The 25,495-nt window shown below is 36.1% G+C and overlaps 1 protein-coding gene across 1 annotated transcript in view; it reads right to left on the minus strand.

The window, feature by feature from the left end:
• Positions 1 to 2,331: 2,331 nt before the first annotated feature.
• Positions 2,332 to 25,495, minus strand: part of LOC123307089 — a 37,230-nt gene continuing 14,066 nt past the window's right edge. The window contains exons 2-7 of the mRNA XM_044889296.1: positions 22,610 to 22,685; positions 12,452 to 12,668; positions 9,233 to 9,672; positions 5,816 to 5,935; positions 3,016 to 3,309; positions 2,332 to 2,796 (exon numbers count right to left, since the gene is read on the minus strand). Coding sequence (XP_044745231.1) covers positions 2,503 to 2,796; positions 3,016 to 3,309; positions 5,816 to 5,935; positions 9,233 to 9,672; positions 12,452 to 12,668; positions 22,610 to 22,636 — 1,392 coding nt within the window. The 5' untranslated portion in view covers positions 22,637 to 22,685 and the 3' untranslated portion in view covers positions 2,332 to 2,502. The remainder of the gene's footprint in view (positions 2,797 to 3,015; positions 3,310 to 5,815; positions 5,936 to 9,232; positions 9,673 to 12,451; positions 12,669 to 22,609; positions 22,686 to 25,495) is intronic.

Below are 25,495 nucleotides of genomic sequence, written 5' to 3' on the forward strand. Positions count from 1 at the left end.
ATTTATACTGTTCTAGATTTTAAAGGGGGTTGTATTGCACTGATACCTTAAGATGTACTATTGTGCCCTCCCTAGGAGGTGTTTTCACCGCTATGCAATCAACAATTTGTTTCCAGTTCCAGAGTTCTAATGAACTCGAATATCTGGGATGGCTTCAAGGAGGGGTTACCTCCTCGATCTTGAAAGTTTCTCGTCCAAAGATTTTTTTGCGTTGGCAAGCAATGGGGAGGCATTCTCTCACTAGGTGAACTGGAGTTTCATCATCCTCCTCACATAATCTACCCTACCCAGTTTCTGCTAGACCCATTCTCATTAGTTTCCTGTGGCAACAGTGCCCTATGAGGAACACAGGAAGAAGGTGCAGTGTGCAGTATATATTTTTTAAGATTTCGCAGTATGTATTAAAGTTGCCAAGAAACTTATTGTAGTGTTCCAGTCTCGGAAGATTCCACAAGAGTAATTCTCTTTGGGTTTTCCTTTTTCTCTTTCTTCTGACGCTTTTTCTAGTAGGTGCATTTTCTATCATCATCATCATCATCATTGCTGTATCCCGTTACCGGAAATAAATCTAAAAAAAAAACAAAAAAAAAAACGGTGCGAACAGACTTATAATTTCTTATGGCTAATTGCGACTGTGTGCACTCCTGTGACTGAAGAGAACCAACAGTGACCTACAGATCCTTCCACACTCCGGGCATGGATAGTCACCAACCAGATCGGGCCGCCGCTGTATCCTTCTCGAGTCTCCATTATAACTGTGGACCAAAGACCTCCACTGTGATCTGTCTAACGCTAGTTGTTCCCAGTTATGATTGGCATTAACTGATTTTAGGGAGTGATGTAGTATATCCTTAAACCGCTTATACTGGCCTCCTGGTTTCCGGACTCCCTCTGTGAATTCGCTATACAGAGGTGTTTTGGGGAATCTTTTGTCTTGCATCCTCAGAATGTGGCCGCTCCATCTGAGTAGGGCCCTCGTTACTTGAGTCTCAATTGTTATACAACTCGCGCGTTGCAAGACTTCTGCATTTGAAACTTTGTGGAACCATCTGATATGCATTATTTGTCTTAGATGACGTTGTTGCGTTCGTTCAAGCTGTTTAAAATGTCTCCTGTAGGGTGTCCAGCTTTCGCTTCCGTAAAGAAGCATTGGGAGGACCACTGCTTTGTAAACAGCTGTCTTGGTCTTCGGATTGAGGTCGTGATTTTGAAACACTCTGTCCTTTAGCTTCCAGAATTCCCGTGATGCCGAATTGATACGGTTGTGTATTTCCGTGTCTAGGTTAGCCCTAGTATTTGTGAAGCTTCCCAAGTATTTGAACTGCTCGACCTGTTCTAGAATTTCATCCTCCAGGCTGATATCTGTTTGAACGCTTTCTGGCGGACTAACCAGGATTTTGGTTTTGTCAATATTGAGTCTAAGGCCCAAAGCTTCGTATATATGTTTATAGGTGTCCAACATTATCTGTAGATCCTCTGAGCTGCTAGCGATAAGTGCGCAGTCGTCTGCATATTGAAGTTCCGTGATAAACTTGGTACGGGTTTTTGCCTTGAGGCGCTTCAGGTTAAACAGGCCTCCATAAAATCTGAATCTTATTCCAACACCTCTTCTGTAAGAGGTGTCGATGACATGAGTATGCCTGTGCATACTCATGTCATCGAGAAGGCTATGGCGAAAATATTGAACAGTAAAGGCGCTAACACGCATCCTTGTTTTATTCCAGAGTTGGTTGGGAAATGGTCGGTTGTAGATCCATTATGCTGTATTCTAGCGGTGTTGTTGGTATGGAGGCTTCTACACACGGCTAAGAATCTTTCGGGTACTCCAAGGCGTCCCATGATTTTCCACAGCGCTTTCCGATTCACCGAGTCGAAGGCCTTACTTAAATCGATATGTCCTTGATTGCTGTTCACGGGCCTTCTCTTGCAGCTGTCGCAGTTTTTTACCTACATATTTGAACAGAATCGAAGGCGGTATTATTGCCGATGACCAGAACCGACTTACTCTCTTTCCCGAATAAACTATTCTTTCTTCACCACGCTATAGTGGTTCCAATACGCTCAAAACAAAAATCAACAAAATTCTTCCTGCTTAGTTGCAGAAATCAAGGTTCTCAGGATTAATTTTTCCGCTCATCAGCTACTCAGCTCGATTCCGAGAACTAATTTATTCTCAGGTTCTCCACACTAATAAATTTTCAATAATTTAAATACATGACCTTTTTCATCCGATCTGAGTCCAAATCACCGGATATTGGATAAATTTACCGAGGCTGTAGACACATAAATGTGTCTGAGCTACTGCATTTGGAAAATTCAGAAAAAAACCAATGCTCTTCAATGTTTAATGAGATTAGACATTTCATTTTTTTCAACCATTCCCAGTTAACAATTTGTGAATTAAATATATTAGATTTATTTGAAAAATATAAAACATTATATACTCTATATGGGCAAGAAAATAGGAAAAAGCAATATCAATAACGCATTCAACTATAACGATCATCGTTTCCTTGCTCCGCCAGGTTTTGGTTTGTTGAATTCGTAAGTTGCACACTTTGGAATATGTCTTTGGGCGGCAGCTTCATTGAATCTTCTTCCACAGCTCGGGCACTGTACGTAGTCTGGGTTAGATGACGGCGGGGGTGGGGGTAGATCTGATAATTTCCCGCCGCTTGCTATGTGCGCCTGTGCCATTTTAGCTGCTCTTATGGTTGCTATGAATTCCTCATGTGTTCTTCTCCAATTTTTTTTCGATTGTCCCATGGGAACGATTGGGGTCTTCTTGGGCGGCGCCTGTGGAAGTAATGATTTGAGTCTATGTAGCATTAGAAATAGGAGTTGGAATAAATTCAATTCCTAGCGTTGTTGCAGTTCGAAAATTTCTCCCTCGGCTACTTTTTACCGAGGCGCTCATATAACCACGCCTCTTGTAGAACCCTACGAATTCCTTCCAGCTTCTTATAGTTTAATGATTATTGTTCAATAATTTCCCGAAGATGAATAAAAACCTACCTTGCCCCCTTTCTTTTTTCCTCCAACGACATACTGCTCTATTTCGGTACCCTGTACTCTGTGCTTGAAGGCGTCATACACTTTTCTTTGCTTTTTTGCTGTCTTCCCACATACGTCCTCGTGCTTATGTATCCTGTCAGTTGCGAAGCGTCTTCCGCAGTAGGCACATTCCTGCAAATCATCCCTGACCACGGCACTCATCGCTGGACGCGGCGTTGTTTGTTTGGAAGACGGTCTAGCGTTGCTTGGACTTCTGACTGAGGAGGTAGCGTTGGGTTTCGCTGTAGTTGCCATCTGGAAAATATGCAAATAACAGTTTAGGAAAGCTATCGAAGATATTGAGTATTGAGAGATTATAGAGAGCGGAGAAATATGAAGTTATTCAAGGAGTTCAAATAGGTTCGAGGGTGTGAAAAAAATATGGTCCTTCTGACAGGTAACACATAATATTTTTAGTTATTTCAAGCAAAATGGGGGTCATTTGGAATTTTTTGAATTTCAAGGAGAAATTTGCCGATGGGCCACTTTTATTACATCGAAAGTTTGAAACGCTAAGATTGCTGCAGAAGACAAGGACCATAATAGAAGTGAGATATTATTCATCATCATGATTGCTGTATCCCGTTACCGGGAATAAATCTACAAAAAGACACACAAAAGAAAAAAACCCGGTGCTGTCTTGGTCTTCAGATTGAGGTCGTGATTTTGAAACCTTTGTCCTTTAGCTTCAAGAATGCCCCTGATGCTGAATTGATACGTTTGTGTATTTCCGTGCCTAGGTTAGCCCCAGTATTCATGTAGCTTCCCAAGTATTTATTTGAACTGCTCGACCTGTTCTAGAGTTTCATCCCCCAGGCTGATATCTGTTTGAAGGCTTTCTGGCGGACTTAGCAGGATTTTGGTTTTGTCAATATTGAGTCTGAGGACTAAAGCTTCGTATATATGTTTATAGGTGTCCAACATTATCTGTAGATCCTCTGAGCTGCTAGCGATAAGTATGCAGTATTCTGCATATTGAAGCTCCGTGATGAACTTCGTACGGGTTTTTGCTCTGAGGCGCTCTAGGTTAAAAAGGCCTCCATCAAATCTGAATCTTACTCCAATACCTCTTACAGGCATACTCAAGTCAGCAATTATCGAGACAGCTATGGCGAAAATATTGAACAGTAAAGGTGCTAACACGCAGCCTTGTTTTATTACAGAGTTGGTTATGAAATGGTCGGTTGTAGGGCCATTATGCTGTATTCTAGCGGTGTTGTTGGTATGGAGGCTACCACTGCTAAGAATTTTTCGGGTACTCCAAGGCGTTCCATGATTTTCCATAGCGCTCTCCGATTCACCGAGTCGAAGGCTTTACTTAAATCGATGTATAGACCCTTTATTGTTGTTTACGGGCCTTCACTAGGTTCTCCGTATTTGGTCGAAAGCCACACTGGGATTCAGGTAATAGCTTTTCTAAGAGTGGAATCAGACGATTAGCCATAATCTTCCAGGGAATTTTACCGTCCACACTGATCAACGATATGCCCCTGTAATTGTTGCAATTTGACGTATCGCCTTTGTTCTTGTTCTTAGGAATATATCCACAAGCAAGTTCCTATTGTTGTTATTCATCAGAAATCATTAAAAACGCTGACAGGCAGACGCTGAACATCGTATTGCATCCGTAAAATGCTGCTCACACTCATAATAATAGCTCTGTTTAACGTAGGGGAGATTTCCTTTGAATCGGACGGCCCATGAACCGGACGCTACAGTTTTCTACTACACTCGATAGTAATTTAGCATCCTTTACGTAAATCCCATTTTTGCAACAAGGCGCGAGTCACAGGGTCGGCCATTTTCCAAGAGATATAGATCGATGTTGCGAAAATGGGATTTACGTAAAGGATGCTAAATTACTATCGAGTGTAGTAGAAAACTGTAGCGTCCGGTTCATGGGCCGTCCGATTCAAAGGAACTCTCCCTTACATGAAATTACCCATTAATGACCTCTTTTACCTATTGTCATATAGGCAACTGAACATAGAAGTAGTCAGCAGCTATCCGAATACTTATTTTATTTGTATGTCGCATTGATTTTCGGAGGAGAGGGTGAATTGAGGAAAGATGAATTGTATTCGGCAGCATAAATATTGATATTCCAATATGAACCTACAAAATTTATTTCGTCGGAATCGCATCCCTAAAAAAAGAAAAAATTAAAAAAAACAGAAAATGTCCCTATCTCTGAAACGTTTCTCTAAATAATGCTCAAATTTTGTGAAATTCTTCGAAACGTTATTATAGAGCTAAATACTAGTTTTAAACTTATTCAGATCTGTGTTCTTGGCTCTTGACTTAAGCTTCTTTTATTTCCATACCAGCCATATCAATTAAATAGACGTAACCGGTATTAAAAGAACTAAGTGCATTTTTCGAATTCTATGGTTGTTCCTCAAAGTAGAAAGTACTAATTTCAGTCTATTATGCCTATGATGATTAAATATCTGATTCATTTGGGCTCAGGAATTCCAAGTCAGCTCAGCCTACTCTGCAATGCTGGAGGCGCAGACTACTGCGATGAAAATTCAGTTATCTGCGTCTCCCGATGATAAAGCTAAATAAAATAGTAGACCATACCATATTGAGCCCTATGACAATTTAATTTTAGATTCGATTTTGAAAATTTTGAATGAATCATTGTAACGGAGAAAAGACTAAAATAATAAAGATTTAAGAGGAGGCTTAGCATTCCTTTTCTACATATTTGCGACGCCATTGATCAGGACATGATTAGTTATACAAAATATTTTCTTACCTTAGATATCGTATGGACTGGGGAAGAATTCGAACTCGAGCTACTTCTGGATGCTGCTTGACTAGAAGGGTTTGATCTTCGGCTAGGAGCTTCACCTTTAACGATTGATTTCCTCACGATCTACAAAAACATTGAAATCATAAGCACGAAAAATTGGTTGGGTATCTTTGTTAGAATTTATTCTTCGGGGATTTTTTCATAAATTTTGATATGTATAATGAAATTGTTGCCAAACTGACAGCGATGTTCGTCAACGTGAAACTATAAGTTGAGGTTGACACATTTTTTTGGATTACTTTAAAACACGCGTGCAAGAAGTGAACACGGGTTTTTCGTATTTCTGAGTGTCGTGGTTATCTAATGCTTTCAGCTTTTATCATGAATCCATGAACGCGTAGTGGAAGCTCAGATTTTTAGATTCCCGAGGTTGTACCTAAAACTAAATGAGCCCCCCTAGAAGATTCTATAAGGAAGATGTGGAGATGTGGAGTCTGAACGAATATAAATAGCGGCACACAGAAACAGAGACAGAACGAGTAGAAATAAAAAGGAGTTTCAAAAGTAGATGTATGGTTTTTTTACGTTTTTTACCTCATTGGGTCCAGAGGGTTTGTCTGTTTTTACCTGGATCTCTACGATGCCCGCTGTCCTAGAAAATCTGTAGATTTATTTCCTCCGAAAAAAGTTAGGGATTCGATGAAAAATTTTCGCAGAACGCGCCCCCTCGATAAACTGATTACCCGGGAAATTCCTCTGATTATATAAATTTAATCAGGAAAAGTTTTTCAGAAGAAGTTCGCCTCTGGGACAGTTTACACGTCGAACAGAAGAAAATTAAATTCTTTTTCTCGCTAATCTGTACACCCCTGAATGTGGATCCGGCCATAATCTTCCTCACTGGGTAATTTGTAACCGTTTCCTCTAACAGAACGTATTTCCGTTATAATTTTTATCGTTCATACGCCCCCGCATAGCTTCACGCGATTTTCTTATCTTGGCTGAAAATCTGAAACACGTAACTTCTGCGAAATGAGTGAAACGACCGAGGGGTTATTTACCAGTTCAAATTCAAGGTCAGCGTCCTGGAAGAATCGATGAAATAGCCCTTGTTAATGTGGAAAAAGGAGAATGTGCAAAGGATATCAAATCTAGGAATCATAAATGCGAAGTAGGTTCATTAACTTTTAGCTAGCGTGAAAAATATCGGCAACAAACAACACAGGACCACATACAACGACTGTGACAGTGAGCAAACATAGAAAATTGCAATTTGATTTGCAATGCTCTAAGAAATCTATTTCATTTTCCGTCCTTTCCACAATTCAAACTCTTGCAAAATTGGAAAAATTCACTGATAACTAAGTTGAAATAAAAAAAATGGAAAAATGCGCTTAATTTGATGTAAGAAAATGTTATACACCTTTTCCCAAATTTGAGATATCATGATGTCATCGATAATTTTTCAGATGGCAATCCCAATTTTCATGACTATTCTTGAAATGTTACCACATTTTAAATACTTATTCGTCGCTCTAAAAATATACAGGGTGTATTTTCAACAGAAGGTAAAACTGGTTAAAATGAAGCGTTTCACCAAAAATCACCTATACAAAACAAAGTTGAAAAAAAAATTGAAAATGATTACTGACATATATCCTAATACCACCCTAGACCGTTTGTTAGCTGAATTATCGCAAAGCAGTAGGAAAAAACTCATCTCTTGATTCGACCATGTGGTTTCGTTTAGGATATTGGCTCGTTCGATATTTACGTGGTAATGAAAATGGAAACTTAGGATTGCCGAATTGTTCCCATTATTTTTTACACGATTTTATGAAATGGCTCATTTCGATACCAACTGATAGAAGAGACCTAGGACACAAATGTAAAAAATAGAATAATACTTCAAAATTCACCAATAAAGTTCGTCTAAATTATTCACGAATTTTTTCGCAATGGGCATCACAATCTTCTTGTTTCGAACGTTCCAACAATCGTCGTAAAAATGAGATGAAATGGGGACACATCATAGCACTTTTTCAACGTAACTAACATAAGCATTTTCAAGAAACTTCCTCGATTTTCTACATTTTTTTCACCCTAAATTGCACGATAGAACAATTATGATTCTGCCAGAAGTGACCTGATGCATCTAATCCGATGAACTTGGTACTGAACCATACATTGTCCAGCCATATGTTTATGTTTTGTTTCATTTTTGCGAATCCGGAGTCACCTTCCACAGGCCCGTATATACTTGAAATTCAATTAAATTTTGGGGTTGCATCTCAGCCATCTTGGATATTTTATATAGACAATTTTGGTTGGACGACTTATTTTGATGACTTCTACCTTCTGTCAAAAAAATCCTCCGCTTTTAAAGCACCCCGTATTTAACAGACATCAACATGATAAAATCTGAATCAATTCAATGAAATGATTCAGGTGTTTTAAATATTGAATATCAAGAGGTAAGAGTGAGAGTATTTAATTATCATTTTTTGATATGCTTGAAGCCAGAATATTATCAAATTTTTTTGAATTAATTGTTGTTCGTTGAAGTTGAATATCTTTTTAACACTAAAGGAATAAGAATTCGATATTTGTTGAGCATATGTAACTTTCCTTCGAAAAATTAGGCATTAGCATTAAAAAAATACGACCATTACGTAATATAATGCTTTTCTCAACAGTAACAGTTGCACAAATAACTATTTTCTAACTCATGTGGAAAGCGCTTTTTCCGCATTCGACAGCTTGAGTCTCTTGCGGAAAAGTATCACTTTCCACATTTGTTAGGAAATAACTTGTAACGCCTTTTTCTCGGTGTGCTCGAGTGCCAGCTATTCTTAAAGGGAAAATAGCAAACCTATCCTGGTAGCTACTAGCCGAAGACAAGGTTCCTCGGTGTCTGGGGTGTTAGCGACAACCAGTGAAAGTCAGAATCAACGTACACAAATTATATTTGTAGACTCGTACAAGGAAACACAAATGGCACTATTATAAAATTCGTACAGTGAAAGACTCGAGATCAGTGAATTTACAGGGCAAAACGGATGGAATGAAACAGGATCCGATCTCAAACGTTATACGGCGGGGGTTTACGGACGTGTTCGCCAGCCAGAACCTAAGACGCACACTTAACGGACAGATATCGGACTTCAGCCAGGTTAGGGGATGAAAAATGACGATACAGAATTACGACGGCTTACCCTTAGGCGCGTTCGGCACTCCCCGGGTATCCACACCAGCAGAGTGCTTCCCTAACCGAATGGGTGAACACGGGAAATGTTTAAAAAATAATTGGTCAATTAAAAAGTATTAAAACATGAATATTTTTCCGAAGCTGTTGAAAACTTCCATCGAAAATACCTCAACTCTTTATGGTAGCAGAGACAAATAAAAATAGGTATTCACCTGTGCAGGAGGACTCCTTTTTGTGTCTGATGTTATTTGCTTGACTTTCCTAATTGGTGACGTTCTAACGGCTGTAGTAATATTTTGACTAGGTGGGACACCCCCAACGTTTGCCAGTTTTCCCATGAAAGAAACGTCGTCTTCAACGTCTTCCAAAGGAGGGGATTCCTCATCGTCCAGATTATCGTAAATATTATTCCTATTCATCATGTCCACCAGAGTATCAGCGCGATCCAGCAAGTCCTCGTTGTAATGATTGGTCTCGATTTTTTCCACGCCATTGTTGTTATCGTATATTTTCTGGACCGTTTCCCTTTTGTTGATCAACGGCTTACCATTTCTTATGTGGGTGACACTCCTCTGGACTGTGGCTTGTACGGTTTTTCTGGAATTTGCGATGATGGGTTGTTTGCCATTTGGTATTCTCACTAACGGTTTGCCTGAATGGAAAAAGGCAAGAATTTGGTGAGAAACATAGCAAAAATGGTTTGAATTTTATGCCCTAGCATAAAAGCTAGTATTCAGCTTGGATTCGACGAGCTTCCTAAAACTGGTCGAATCCAAGCTGAATACTAGCTTTTGGTGTGATTACAGACAAAAAATGCAGGAGGTGATTCCTCATCGGAAAACATCACAATTTCGTGAAGAACCATTAGGTCAAAAATACCAAAGAGTACAAAGACTCTTTGAAAATACATTTCTGACCTATATATAGGGTGGGCAAAATTCGTTGTCTACTGGGGGACACTATAGCAGCTAGAAGAAAACGGATGACACATTCTTCTCTTCAGCTCTTTTTTCATGACTAATCCAAATCTGAAAACAGAATCGGCTTATCAGTTTTAGATTTCGAGTTATACGCAAAAATTGAGATTTTGACTGTTCCGAAAAGTCCTCATAACTTTTTTGTCTTTGAAGTTACAGATCTGAAACTTGAACCTTCTTAGACACTTTCATACGTAGAATCTACTGACAATAGTTATTTTCCTATCAAGTGCGGAAAGTGATACTTGCCCGCACGAAACTACCGTTGCCCGAACGATGCGAAGCAGAGTTTGGGTAAGCAGTTGAGTGCGGGCAAGACACTTTCCGCAAGAGTTAGGAACAATATTTTTTCTACAAGCGCTTGAAATATATAAATATATCAATTGCACGATACAGATCATATCTCATTTGATTAATTCATATAAAATGACAGACGTAATTCTGCATGTCGTTACCATGGGTTACTCATCGTTGACGTTCGGTGCATAGAGACATGATAGAATTCAATTTATTCTATAAGATTTGCGTGCGGGAAAAGTGACTCTTTGCAACTTGAAATGCGTGCGGGAAAAAGGTTGAATGCGCACGCTTGTAGAAAATAGTTATTTTCCTATCAAGTGCGGAAAGTGATACTTGCCCGCACGAAACTGCCGTTGCCCGAACGATGCGAAGCAGAGTTCGGGTAAGCAGTTGAGTGCGGGCAAGACACTTTACGCAAGAGTTAGGAACAATATTTTTTCTACAAGCGCTTGAAATATATAAATATATCCATTTCACGAAACAGATCATATCTCATTTGATTAATTCATATTTAATGACAGACGTAATTCTGCATGTCATTACTATGGGTTTCTTATCGTTGACGTTCTATGCATAGAATCATGATAGAATTTAATGTACTCTATAATATTTGCGTGCGGGAAAAACCCCTGCTAATCCATTCCCGCACGCATTTGCGTGCGGGAAAGAAATAGCAGGCGTTTTTCCCGCACGTTTTGGGAAAGTGACTCTTTGCAACTTGGAATGCGTGCGGGAAAAAGGTTGAACGCGCACGCTTGTAGAAAAAAGATTTTTTCCAATTCAAAAATATCAAATTCAATAAAAGTTTGCATTTAAAAAAAATGGTTCACCTAATTTGTATACAATTTATTCAATTAGCTAAGTTTCGAGACTTTTAGTCTCTTCCTCAGGCTATGAATATGAGGAAGAGACTAAAAGTCTCGAAACGTAGCTAATTGAATAAATTGTATAAAAACTGGGGTTCCTGGTGACTGATATACCCTTTCACAACATATAATATAGGAACGATATAAAAACCTAGTCTGGTTCACCTAATGATTCGAAATGAAAAAATATTTTGAGCTCATCAGTGGATTCTACGTAAAAAAGTGCCTGTAGAAGGTTCAAGTTTCAGATTTGTAACTTCAAAGACAAAAAAGTTATGAGAACTTTACGAAATTGTCAAACTCAAAAACGAAGAATCGTAGGATACCACCATTCTTTGTTTCTCCGAAAATGAGCTCGGAATTGTGTCATCCGTTTTCTTCTAGCTGCTATAGTTCTCGAGATCCTCTCAGTGGACAACCAAATTTGCCCACCCTGTATAATTTCATGAATAAACTTAAACTAAAGCCACCCCGTATGTCTCTTATCCCATAGTGATTGGAAAAATTTCCCGAAACATGCCGAATAATTTTGTTTGGGGGAAATCCTTTGACGTATATTTGGGGCCTGAACGAGCAACGCCCTAAGAAGGGGCGCTTCAACCCCTCAAAATTGAATAGGGAAAGGGGTTGAGTGATACTTCATTTGAAAGGTCTTGGAAGCCTGTTTACAACAGTGCATGAAAAACGTTATTTTGATGAACCCTTTTTCCCAAAAATCAATTTTTTAACTCAAATGAGCGACTTTGAATATTTTGGTTATATCTACAAATAAAGTATCAGTCAACCCCTCTCCCTATTCAATTTTGAGGGGTTGAAGCTCTCCTTATTAGGAGGTTGCTCGTTCAGGCCTCAAATATACGTCAAAAGATGTCTCCCAAACAAAATCACTCGGCATGTTTCGGGAAATTTTTGCAATCAATATGGGACAAGAAATATACAGGGTGGCTCGTCTGAGATGGAACACCCTGAATATATCCCTTTCATTATTGCATAACCAAGAATAAGTATTCCCTTCTTTTTAGTGAACTTAAGAATAAACTCCAGTTTGTTCCGTAATATTTCATTTTCGATTAACTTATTCTTATAATATCAGATTATGCTGCAGAATTGTGAATTCAGGCAATATAATCGGGAAATTGTTTTCCACCTTGTGTTTTAACCAAGCTGAGAATTCTCAGACTCATAGTATCGTCACAGATCCAATAATCCAAATTCTAGATTTGTACCTATGTACCTACTCTTCTTGACTTATCGTCAAATATTTCAAGATTAATTTAAGAATTCTTACCATTAATCGGCTCCAAGGGATAGCTTTTATCGATACCTGCCCGCTGTCTCCTTTCCTCGAACATTTGTCTTACTTTTCCACCCCCTGTTGAGTTAATACTTGTGTTACTACCAGCACTACCTCTTCCAACCCTGTCGAAAGCACGTTGCTGCTGACTCTCATACAGCTTCAGTAGTTTTTCTTCCCGTTCTTGCATTTGTTTTTGTTGAAAGCGAGCCTGGAAGAAATAATCTTTAAGTATCATATTGAGTAAGCGACTAGAAAAAAATTGCCAATTCCAAACAAAGGTTTTTTCCTCAAAATTATCTAACTCAAACTATTGAACCCAAATCTGGAAAAAATCATAATTTATGCTCATTTATTGATCATAGCCAGTAGTATGAAGAACTCCCTTGCATATATTTATTAAGAAAATTCACTCAAAAACTTCACTTTCATCTTTGGTGTAGTAAAATTGTCTGAGCAAAAATATGACCTACAAGTTTCATTTAAGTTTTTTGTGTCTTTTTCAAATATGCAAACGGATTATCCTTGAAAATCGGTTTGCAATCGTTTCAAAATTTTTTGTTAACACGGACCTGGATTTTTCTCGTGGTTATTGAGTAATTCATTCGAGCTCTGAATAAGAAACATGTGGGCTAAATATGAAGAAAATGTAAAGTGTGGGTGACTTGTTATGATCCCAGGATTCCCAGAAAGAAATGAACACAATTCATTGTATTTCGGTTACGAAGACAGTTAGAGCTAATAAATATGGTATATCAGCTAGAACCACATCGGAAGCCTCTATTCGCCTTTTGAGTATTTATGTTTCCCAATTAAACACCCTGTATGGTGATCGACCTGTCCTAGCATATTTACAACAACAAAAAACTGTCTTTGATTCATTGAATTTATTCCAAGTTAGAGATTCCCATTGTATAATGTCCAAATTAATTTTTTTTTCACTCTGAAATTCCAACACATATATACCTGGTAACTTTGAGCAGCCCAGGAGTTTTCCAGGTCTATAGACACTACATTATTCAAACTAGCAGATAAATATTTATTCATGACGACACATTGGTATCAATCGAAGAAACAATTCATTTCGCACATAACTAGAAAAGGAAACTGCCATTACTGAAATCTTTTATCGAGTTGAGGAAAAAATTTTCAGTTCCGGGTGTAGTTCTCGAATCGCCACAATAACATAGGACATGAATGAAGGCTATTCATTGCCTATGTTGTCCATTGAGGAAAGCTTTGCGCAATAGGGTTTCCAAGGGAACTGACCATGTCTACGTTACAAATAGAGGGTTACTGTGGGAAAAACCACTGTGTGATGATTATAGGCTTTCAATTCTTGCATTTGTGTGGAAATGGACATAAATTTTACGTGAGGGTAATGATATGCCCTGGCAATTGGAAAAGTACCTATTTATGTTTTAACGGTGATGATGGTGTAGAGAATTTTATCGATTTTGAAGTTTAGGTATTCATCGAACCATGTTTATTTCAAAGGGTATTCCAAAAGATACAAAATTTTCATTTTATTTAATGTTCTTGAGATATTTCAACCAATTGGTTTGGTATTTCCCGAAAAAAGATAAGATGTTTTTGGAGCTGTCAGTAGGTGTTATAATTTTTATACTTGGTTTGATAGATCATCATGGCAAAATACATGTTCCGTCAATGTCTGGTTAGCAGAATCATTGAACCATAAACAATTTGAAGAATGGAATGAAATTCTCAACGAAACTTTAGGGGTTAGAAGAATAAAAAAAAAATTTATTGTTTGTCCAAAAATGATGCATGGCATGTTTCGTTTATACGCTTGGTATAATGGGTGTTCCGTTTGGAACATTCCTACGTATGATTCACGAATAGTATCGTAAGAGGAGACTGTGATAATATAAAATTATGAATTGCTATTATTGAATAGGTTTGCCTAGTTTACCCTGTTCTAGATTATTCCACTGGATCGTCTTTTCGATAAGTTTTCTTTCCTTCCTCTTCTTCAAGAATTTGCTCTAATCTGAAGGTATATTGTGAAAAAAACTCTTTGAACTTTTCTCGAAGGATAACCAGTTTCGTTACATTGGTTACAGGAGATCTCAATTTTAGCGTAGGATTCTTAACAAGGGTTCAAACCCACGTTATACATCGTAAGAAAACTATTATGATATGGTTATCTATTAATTGGTTGATGTATTCAGAAACCCACATCATATTCTTGAACTCAATATTCCTACTTGGTCCATCTTAATCGCAAATTTGAGATACGGTATTGAAAAGTGTTTGTGTGTTGGCTATTATCGCTACCGAATTTTGACTGCATATTTACCACTTAGTGAGGAGACACATAGTAGGCTGAAAATGAATTTTATTAAGGGCTAATGTTAGGTTAGACTTGTTTACGTGCTATTGGTGAAAATGAGCATATACGTTGCCATCTCCGACGTGGAGTGCTGAATGGCACCGAAAATTAAAGGGCTGATTCTTTGTGGAAAATTAAAGTGGGTATTTGCCTCTTTCACTATTTTTCGCTGTTATGTCATTATCGATGGATATTTTGAAGAGAAATTTTAGGGTCAGATAGTACTGAATATGATCTTCAAAATTAGTTATCGCAACACCCCTCATCCCTATTCAAAATTTTCCATATTTCCATTTTAATGTCGGAGAATTGAGGTTTTAAGTTTTCGTTGGACCACCCTGTGTATGTTTCCTCTAGTTGAATAATTCCCAATTAGAGAATGGTTGTAGTATCAGTCAATCACAAGACCTTTTATGTGGAACAATTGTAAAATGAAATTATAAATAAATTTTTTATTCATTCATGCTTTCTTTTTCTAATTACACATCTTGTTCATGTGTGTTATGAATTATACATACTTGAAAATGACTATGTACTTCAAACAATAGAAGTACGTTTTTATTAGTCAATCTTCGCAAGAGCGAACGAAGATTAATTCGAATGAAAATTTATGCTGGTGAGTCAGCTTAACAATTAGAGATTAATTTTGCATCTTCAAAACATAATAAGGAGAGATGAGCCGATTTAACATTCTCGGAAACGAGTAAATGCTGAATGTAGAGAATGCAGATTTGTCTTTGGCGAGGTAGTAGTTTTTTGGAACAAATATTGTTTGATAATATTATCTCCACCCTATTTGATCTGAAATCTTCATCGATACTAAAAAAAATGGTATGATAATTCTCTTTCTTCATCAAGCAACAATAACTATCTATTACAACTGAATACTGGGTTTGACATAAGTTTGGAATAAATTTCATATTTTCTTCAACCAATAACTCAAAATAAAAACTAAAAACCCTGATAGCCGTCAAGTAATTTTCAATTACCTTCATTCAATGACAATGAAGTTGAGTGTATTTCTTCAACCCCTTAGCCGCAACCAAATCCAACTTTTTTCGAATGAAAACATATACCATGTATGTGTCTGCTGAAAAGCTCACTAAAAATGGAATCCCACCATAATCTTTGTTTTCAGGTGGATCTTAGAAGAAATACAAAAGTCTCTCGAAAAAAATCAAAATCAATTATTTGTCAATCAATAACTTCGAATTTTGAAATAAATCCAAACGAATGTTCTTTTTATCAATGAAATAAAATTATTTTTTCACTTTCAACATACACCTGTTAGATATCATCCTGTTTATTTCTCATTTTATCATATCATTAGAGATGAATTTTTGGCAGAAAAATTTTCGTCTGGTATGAAGGGTAGGGAAAATATTTAATTTTAATTCCAAAAATTAGTACCTACAATCGAAGCTTATAAATTCAACATGTTTCAGCACTTCTATTTCTATACTCCATTCACTTTTATTTTTGCACTCGGTTGGCCATGGAAATTTGACACATTTCACTCTGTATAGTACGACAATGTGGGGTTATGAAGCTTGTCAAAACATTTTTGGGTTTTAAATCAACGCTATGTTGCCGTTCTACGAAAAAGTTTCTGTTATTACGTATTTTATCACAATGTCGAATCTCTTCGGAAAATATGTGACGAACATAATTGAAGTTTATACTAACTGATTGAAGGCATACCAAATCCAGTTATTTGCATGGAAAATACAAGAGATCAGTATAATATCATAATATGCACTAGCTTGAGGAGAGTTAATGTTCGTTATCTTCTTTGGCTATCATCATTTGTAGATTTCAAAAATATTAACCCGAAAATGAAATGCATATGATGCAGTGGTTGGGAATGGGTATCTCCCGAAGGAATTAACAGATGATTACAAGAATGTTAAATTCTTCAACAAAAATCATCTTGCATCAATATAAGTGAAAGGAATGGAAGGAAGTTTCAAGTTAAGATGAACTTCACCTTTGAACAAAAATTTCACATGAATAAACAATTAACAGGACAACTGGCGCGTATTTGTGGCTATTCATCTTAATACCTACATTGATACAATTATAATAATTAGGTATTTATTGGTACCATTCATCCCTGGTATTCCTGTCCTCTTTGCCACTACATAGTTGAATATTTATTGGTACCTTAAGACATTTACAATGTATAGGACAAGCCAAATGAAAAATAGAAAAATCCATTTTAGGAAACTTATTCTCCGATGACATTTATCGAAAATCCTGTAGTAAACTTTCGCATTAATTCACTCAAACATAAAATTCTCAAATGCCACCACTTTTTTGGGTCTCCCAACAGAAGGAAATTCTGATTGTGGAAATATCCAGCTGAAATATAAGTCGTTTAGATTCAGATGAAACATTATTTGTTGCAGATTGAATATGTTCGCTACCGTCTGACGTATTGTGGATTTTAGAATATCAGGGTATAACTGTTTGAATGAGCGGACCTGAATTCTAAATAGCACTTCCTGAAACCCGGTCTTCTCTTTTTTTCAACCACTTTCGGCATTTTCGTAATAAAAATTTATATTAGTTGTGGCAACAGCGTTATGCCATTAACGATATTTCATGAGTGCCAACCTTACTCCGTTCTAGTTACAAAAACTTGAGAAAATTATTTCATGGCCAACCACCGACTGCTAAAATAAATATGAAGGAAGTATACCTACAATCTAAGCTTATTAATTCAACATGTTTCACCACTTCTATTTTTAGTTATCGTTTGAAAAGTATCAATTCAATTTTTTTGAAAGACCCTTTTTATTCTAGTCACAACGAGACTACAAGAAAAACGAAGATTATGGTGATAATCCATTTTCCGTGAGCCCCCACACAATAAACGTGTTTAAGCGTCTGAATTACCATTAATTTTTTGTTTTCAAGAGACTCTTGTGTTTCTTCTGATAACCATTTCAGACTAACGCCCAACCCTGTGTATATCTTTATTTAGCATAAACAAAATGTGCCTGGATCTAAAACCACTATGAGATCCCCTAGGGACATTTTCGAAGGGAAAAATGAAAATTAGTCCTGTTTCTCATTTCATCTAATAAATTTCTGGATCTCGAACTTCTTGACATCTTTCACACCAATAAAACTTTCAGACTGGGAACGTAATACAATAGAATTCAGCAAAACTCGGAGTTGGAATTATTCCCGAGTTGAATGAAAGTTAAACAATAACTCCATCGACTTCTTCTCTCCGAATTACGTTGCCAGTAAATGATTCTGTGTCGATTTTCGAGCCAGCACAATGTGCTCGAGGTGCCGTAAATTTGTTTCTAGACGAAATATGGAAGACTTCATAAAACTTTCGATAACTTCCAAGCTCTGATGAGAAACAAGCAGTTGAATAGTACCTATTTCAAGATTTAATTTGAAATTATACAGGCTGCCCCGGATATGATGGAAAACATTACAATGTTAGATAGAGAACACCTAGGTCTTAGCTTAGAGGATCAGGAAAAAAATCCATAGGTATAAGTCCATTCACTTTTATTTTAGCACTCGGTTGGCCATGGAAATTTGACACATTTCACTCTGTATAGAACGAAAATGTGGGGTTATGACGCTTGTCAAAACATTTTTGGGTTTTAAATCAACGCTATGTTGCCCATTCTACGTAAAACTTTCTGTTATTACGTATTTTATCACAATGTTGAATGTCTTGAAAATATGTGACGAACATAAAGTTTATACAAACTGATTGAAGGCATCCAGTTATTTGCGTGGAAAATACGAGATATCACTATAATATCATAATATGCACTAGCTTGAGGAGAGATAATAATGTTCGTTATCTTCTTTGGCTAAAGTTTGAATACGTTACATCAGTTGTAGGTTTCCAAAATATCAACCCGAAGATGAAATGTATATGACACAGAGGTTGGGAATGGGTATCTCCCGAAGGAATTAACAGATAATTACAAGAATGTTAAATTCTTCATCAAAAATTATCTTGCATCAATATAAGTAATAGGAATTAAAGGAAGCTTTAAGTCAAGATGAACTTCACCTTTGAACAAAATTTCACATGAATAAACAATTAACAGGACAACTGGCGCGTATTTGTGGCTGTTCATCTTAATACATTGATATAATAATAATATGTAATTAGGTATTCATTGGTACCTTAAGACATTTACAATGTATAGGACAAGTCAAATGAAAATAGAAAAATCAATTATCGGGAACTCATTCTACGATGACATTCATCGAAAATCCTGTAGTAAACTTTTCGCATTAATTCACTCAAACATAAAATTCTCAAATGCCACCACTTTTTTGGGTCCCCCAATAGAAGGAAAACCTTTAGTCATCCTCTTCATTCAAAATCTTTCCGATTGTGGAAATATTCAGCTGAAATATAAGTCGTTTAGATTCAGATGAAACATTATATAAATTCTCTTACATTGAATATGTTCGCTACCGTCTGACGTATTGTGGATTTTAGAATATCAGGGTATAAATATTTGAATGAGCAGACCTGAATTCTAAAGAGCACTTCTTTCAATCACTTTCGGCATTTTCGTAATAAACATTGATATCAAAGATTATAATCTTTGATTGATATTAGTTGTGGCAACGGCGTTATGACATTAACGACATTGCATGAGTGCCAATCTTACTCCGTTCTAGTTACAAAAACTTGAGAAAATTATTTCATGGCCAACCGACTGCTAAAATAAATGTGAATGGAGTAGGTATACATTCTTTTGATAGAGAGCATTACAATTTTGTACAGAAATCAATTATTAAGCATGTGTATGAGACACAGTATTAGCAGACTTCAGCTTAAACGGGGTACCATACAATTTGGTGTATGATACAAGTGCTTAGGGAGAAACCACAGTAAAAAAAACCCTTTCTCCCCGTTACTGTAGTGGGTTGTAAGAAATGAAATTGTTTACGAAATAAACTGAAATATTTTATATTGAAGGGTATCTCGCACTGCAAAAATTGATCCTTTCTTCGAAAAAACAGAAAATCCAGTAAGTACGGAATCGGGAAGGCCAGTTTCTGTGTCAGTCCCCGAAAACATCGATGCAATTCAAGACATGATTTTATCAGACCGTCGAATTGGGCTAAAACGGATATCTGAAGTACTGAATATTTCATACGAACGCGTTCATCATATAGTTCACGTCAACTGGACATGAGAAAAATTGATGCAAAACAGATCCCCAAATGTTTGAATGTTTACCAAAAGCGTGCCAGGGTATAAGAATCGCGTTCGATCTGTGCTAGATTTGAAAACGATGTAGACTTCTCAAACCGAATTGTTGCTATGGATGAGACTTGGGTACATTTCTGCGATCCAGAAACAAAGCAACAATCGATGGAATGGCGACACTCTGGTTCTCCAAGACCTAAGAAGTTTCGTGTCAAAAAATCTGCTGGAAAAATTCTTTCTTTAGTTTTTTGGGATTGCCATGGAGTAATCATGATTGATTTTTTGGATAAGGGTAGAACAATAACCGAAGATTACTATTCGACATTACTGACCACTCTACGGGAAAAAATTAAAGAGGAAAGACGCGGAAAGCCAGCCAAAGGTGTTTTGTTTTCGCAGGACACGCCCCTGCATACAAATTCTCATGTTGCCATGCAAAAAATTCTTGATTTAGGGTTTGAATTACTAGAACCCCCCTTATTCACCAGATTTGGCTACATCCGACTGTCATCTCTTTCCTCAACTGAAAAAAAGTTTAAAAGGTCGTAAATTTTCTTCCAACGAGGAGGTAATAAAAGCTGTGGAGGTCTGGTAGGCAGAGCAAGAAGAAAGGTCTAGAGACGTTGCAGGTTCGCTGCAAAAAAATATATCCAATTAAGAGGAGAATAAGTTGAGTAATAAAATATTTTGACATTGAAATTTTGTTTGGTTCTATAGTAGGCTTAGAATTTTTCAATACCTATATCCTCGTATGTTAAGAGATGGGACGAATTTTCCGATAGAGGAATCCTTAGATATATAGATATTAGGTCATTAATACATACACAATATAATAATTAATGAACTGACTCAATGGTGTGTGAATTCTTATTCCACCTTTTCATTGTTATACAATATCTCCTATCAAGGAGTATCCAATTTTGGGATGACTCATAAGTCTATAGCAACAGATGCCCATAGAGCGTAGGAGTAGTTTTTTATCGCATGACCGCCCAACCTTACCCAAAGTCGCGAAACTTAAGGTCACGAGAACAATCGGGATTTCAGCCACCGCATGTTTCTATTTGTTATTTTGTGTAATTGAAGTCGGATATCAAATTGTGCATAATGGGTGTGAGATACACCCATTGAGAACACGTAAGGAATACAAGTTGCCTGTTTAAATCTCAGAAATATCTGAAAAACTGGAAGACCTATTGAAATCCCTTAAAAAATTGCTTTATTTGATTCAACTTGTCTGAAATGAAATTATGTTTGAAAAATATCGGAGCAATCATTCTATAGCCAACAGAACTTTTTTTGTTAATTGGGAAACATATAATTTGTATTTTTGCGCGACTGGATCTGTATATGGATGTGTATTTCCACTGGAATCTGGACAAAAACAATTTATAATTTCTCTAAATCCGATCAATCTTGATTTTTGAAACAGAGATAATAATATTCCTTTCAATCGTGATCAATATGATTTTTGTCCGATATATGATGTGTAATTTTGGCATATTCGCTTTATAAAATTTGTAAAACTCGCCGATTCAAGGGAATATAAAATTTTGTCACGTACCTATAGGTATGGCAATGGACGTGACTATCTACAAATTTTAAATTTGGGATGATCACCTGAGATCACTAAGAGCCCAAATTGTTTATAATACGATTATGAAAAAAATAAACAAACAGAAACCGCACAGTTGTACTTCATTATACTATCTCTTATTTCATGTAGAGTTTGTTTTTGTAGAGATTTGAATATGTATATGAAATTATGAGTTTTCAAAAAATGGACCATCTTTAATTAATAATTGTAGATAACGGTATTAGTATTATTTCATTGTTTTAACTGTTTTGACCATTTGACGTGAGATTAAATCTCCTGATTTTGGAATAATTTCTTGCCATTCTTCAGATTCTACGTTGTAATTGTTTTTGTAGAGATTTGAATATGTATATGAAATTATGAGTTTTCAAAAAATGGACCATCTTTAATTAATAATTGTAGATAACGGTATTAGTATTATTTCATTGTTTTAACTGTTTTGACCTTTTGACGTGAGATTAAATCTCCTGATTTTGGAATAATTTCTTGCCATTCTTCAGATTCTACGTTGTAATTAAATAATAACTCTTCTGAACAAACATTAAACCTAACAGGTATACTTACCCAAATTTACTTGGTCCTAATGGGCAAGTAAATAATTACAATGTATTTATGAGCGGTAAAAAAGGTAGTAACTTTATCAACATTAAATCAGAAACGCAGTATGAACTTTATACTAGAATAGAAAATAGTTGTTTTCTATTAAGGACGTGAAAACAAACTGTACTGTACTGCAGAATGAATGATTATCTGATTTGTGACTTTTCATAATGGCACCTACTCCTGACCTATTGCAATTGCCCACGTTTTTTCGCAAAATCCTCCAACTGCTTCCGTGATTATAAAAATTCATGATCTATATGGAATTACACGTCTATTGAGCAACTATCTCGCTTTAATAGCCTTAAAGGGTCACAGTTCTACTTATTACGCTATAAACCGTTTCAAGTATTGGTTAAGTCCAATTCCATTTTTTGTTTTTAATTTCCTTACCTGCATTTCGGCAAGCCTGGAAGCCATATTGAATGCTTAGGTAAAATTTTCAGTCTCTCTTCTATTTTCACCAAATCTGAAACAAAAAGAAAACTCAATTGTTGAAGTCTTCTGTGAGGAAATTCAAGATTGATAATTTTTAAATTGAACCTGAATCTGAGAATTGAGAACAGGCTGTTTGTAAATAGATGAGAAATATTTGAGTAGAACGAAAATGGGGGTCTTTTATAGTTTCAAACAAATTTTTTTTCTAAGCTCTCGCCTCCAAGACTTTTGAAACGAGTGACAAAATTTCGTTTTCATTCCATGTCTTCTATTAAACAACTCAGAAGGATGAAATCTGAAATTCAATTGACCTTTATATGTGTCATTATAACTGAACCATATTGAACTCCATTTTTTTAACATTTCATAACGCGATTTTGAGCATTGAGTTGAATTGAATTAGTTGAATATTCAATGTTTTGAGTGAAAAGAAACCGAATAAAATATAATTTTAATTTAAAATTGCTAGTTTAAACTAGCAATTTCAGGAGGAAAGTTCAGAACACAAAAAAGTGGTTCAATGAATTTGATTTCTTTTATTTTTGAATACTCAATGTTTTTGGTTTACCCCTTCATGCAATTTCGGGATTAAAAAACTGTCATAATTGGCAATCAATTAGAGTTAGCTAATTACCGAATTCCATTCTTCCGAATTAAACAAAAAGAAAAATTTTCCCCCAATTTCAAAGAAGATTAGATAAAAAATTATATGATAGAGTCCCCTTTATTTTCGTTTAAAAATCATTTCCTAAAATCTTTCCATAAATTTAAAAATATCCTGTACCTACTTATATTATCTAAGTTTCCTGTATTATCTATATTTCATATAATGTAAAGACTCTCATTGTGATTTTACATATTTATGATACATTTTATTGGAAGGAAGTTAATCACTATGTTATATTTGAAATAATAAGCAGTACTCAATATTGAACAAGTTGTTTTTCAGATTGAATTAAATTCACTATAGGCGAATTTTGGCGCTGTAACCACAGCTAACTATGGTTATGGTTATCTCTGACGTCATAGTTACTGATGACATTTATGTCATCAGCTGTTAGGTGTCAGCTGTACGTTTTGTTTGGTTAGTTTTCGATAAAAATAATGCCCGTTTGCACCGTTTCGCTGGTAACCATCGTTAAACTAATCGGTTGACGGTTTGCACCGTGGAATCATAATCGTTGTTTACTTTAATCATCGATAGGTTTGGCAACACCACTCACAGCATAGAAAATTCAAATTTTCAACGAAGCACATCATAGAAGATAAATTAAAAAGAAAAAGAAGTCAAGGTTTTGTGACTAAACTTCTGTTGTCAAGGTGGGAAATTTGAACATTTCTTTTGGAGTTTCGGTATTGTGTTTTGAATTTGAAGTGCGAATATGAGTAGCATCAACACATCCTATTACTCTAAGAATAGGAAAAGAAGCCTTCTTGTGAAAGGACTGTTGAATTTCACTATACCCTCATCTTTGGTCATTTTAATGAATTCGGAATATAATTTACCAATTGCTAATAAAAATGCAGCAATAATTCTTGATCCTGTCGATACATCTACATTTATGAAATTATCAACAAAAGCCAACTGACCATCAGCACTAGCATAAAACCTCAATGTATTTAGCAATTGATTTATTGGGGCAACACTATTATTTCTGAAATATCTATTTTGGTATAATATAACTAATTATTAAATTCCAAATAATTCTCCATATATGGCAAAAAAAATAGCACGTTTTCTTTCGTCAAACGAAAACTTCTGAAAAAAGTGAGGTCCATTCTGTCGAAATAATTTCTTCTACTGGGAAAACATCTGGGAAATCCAAATTCAATATTGCCAAGTGTATCAAGATCATCATCAAGTAATATCTCATCTTCCAAATCATCCATTATTATTTCGAATTTTATATCAACACAAATAGAAAACACAGTTGTCAATCGAATTTGAAGTATTACTTCAATCAACGTTTTAATCGAGCTTTACGAGCAAATTTCTGCGTTTAGTTTAAACATAGAAGGAGAGTTTCCCTTCTATATGGGTGCGTTCTGTGCATCGTGAATCCCGCTCCCAACGTCTACTATTTGTGTTCTGTGCGTCTCTGTTAAGAATCTATGGCACTAAACTACATACGATACTCTTTAACCCTACTCAAGAGGAAGGTTACGTGTAGTTACGTGGTTAACTTCCTGTGACGTCATTGAAACGTCATAGTTACATGGTTATCATCGCCAAAATGTGGTTACCCAAGTAACTACAACCTAACCATAGTTAACCACTAGCGCCAAAATTCGTCTTATGTTGAATTTGCATTTGCACATCAGAGAGGACTGTGAATTTTTCATCCTTTTGTTGTGCATGCATGCAGATTCCCACTTATCGTTAGCGCAAAAAATAATTTCATCAGAGTATCCTATTCACATCGAAAAAAAATTTCAAAGTTCAAACAAAAACTAATTGCCCCGCTGAAACCATGTAATTTCATCGGGAAAGTCAGTTTCTATTGAAAATACACTTTTCTGAATATTTCTTTTGAGGTTTCCTTGCTGCTCCAGGAATATCTTTATTGGAATATGGTAATGAGCATATCGTCCCCAGCTTAAAATCTTCTAAGGGAGATCGTAGAATCGGGCCCGATCATTGAATGCAATATTGGAATAGCGGTCCAATTTAATTAGACAGTTGAATTGATATAGAATCGGAAGAGAAATTCATTGACGAGAAGTTAATGATTTATTTCGAGCGATAACCAGTTTATCCAATAGGTTACTGAATTTATTATAATATCCCGAATTGATATGATGAAAGCTTGATCAATGAATTGATATAAATCGACTTCTAGA

Source organism: Coccinella septempunctata, chromosome 2, assembly GCF_907165205.1.
Source record: "Coccinella septempunctata chromosome 2, icCocSept1.1, whole genome shotgun sequence".
NCBI classification, from domain to species: domain Eukaryota; kingdom Metazoa; phylum Arthropoda; class Insecta; order Coleoptera; family Coccinellidae; genus Coccinella; species Coccinella septempunctata.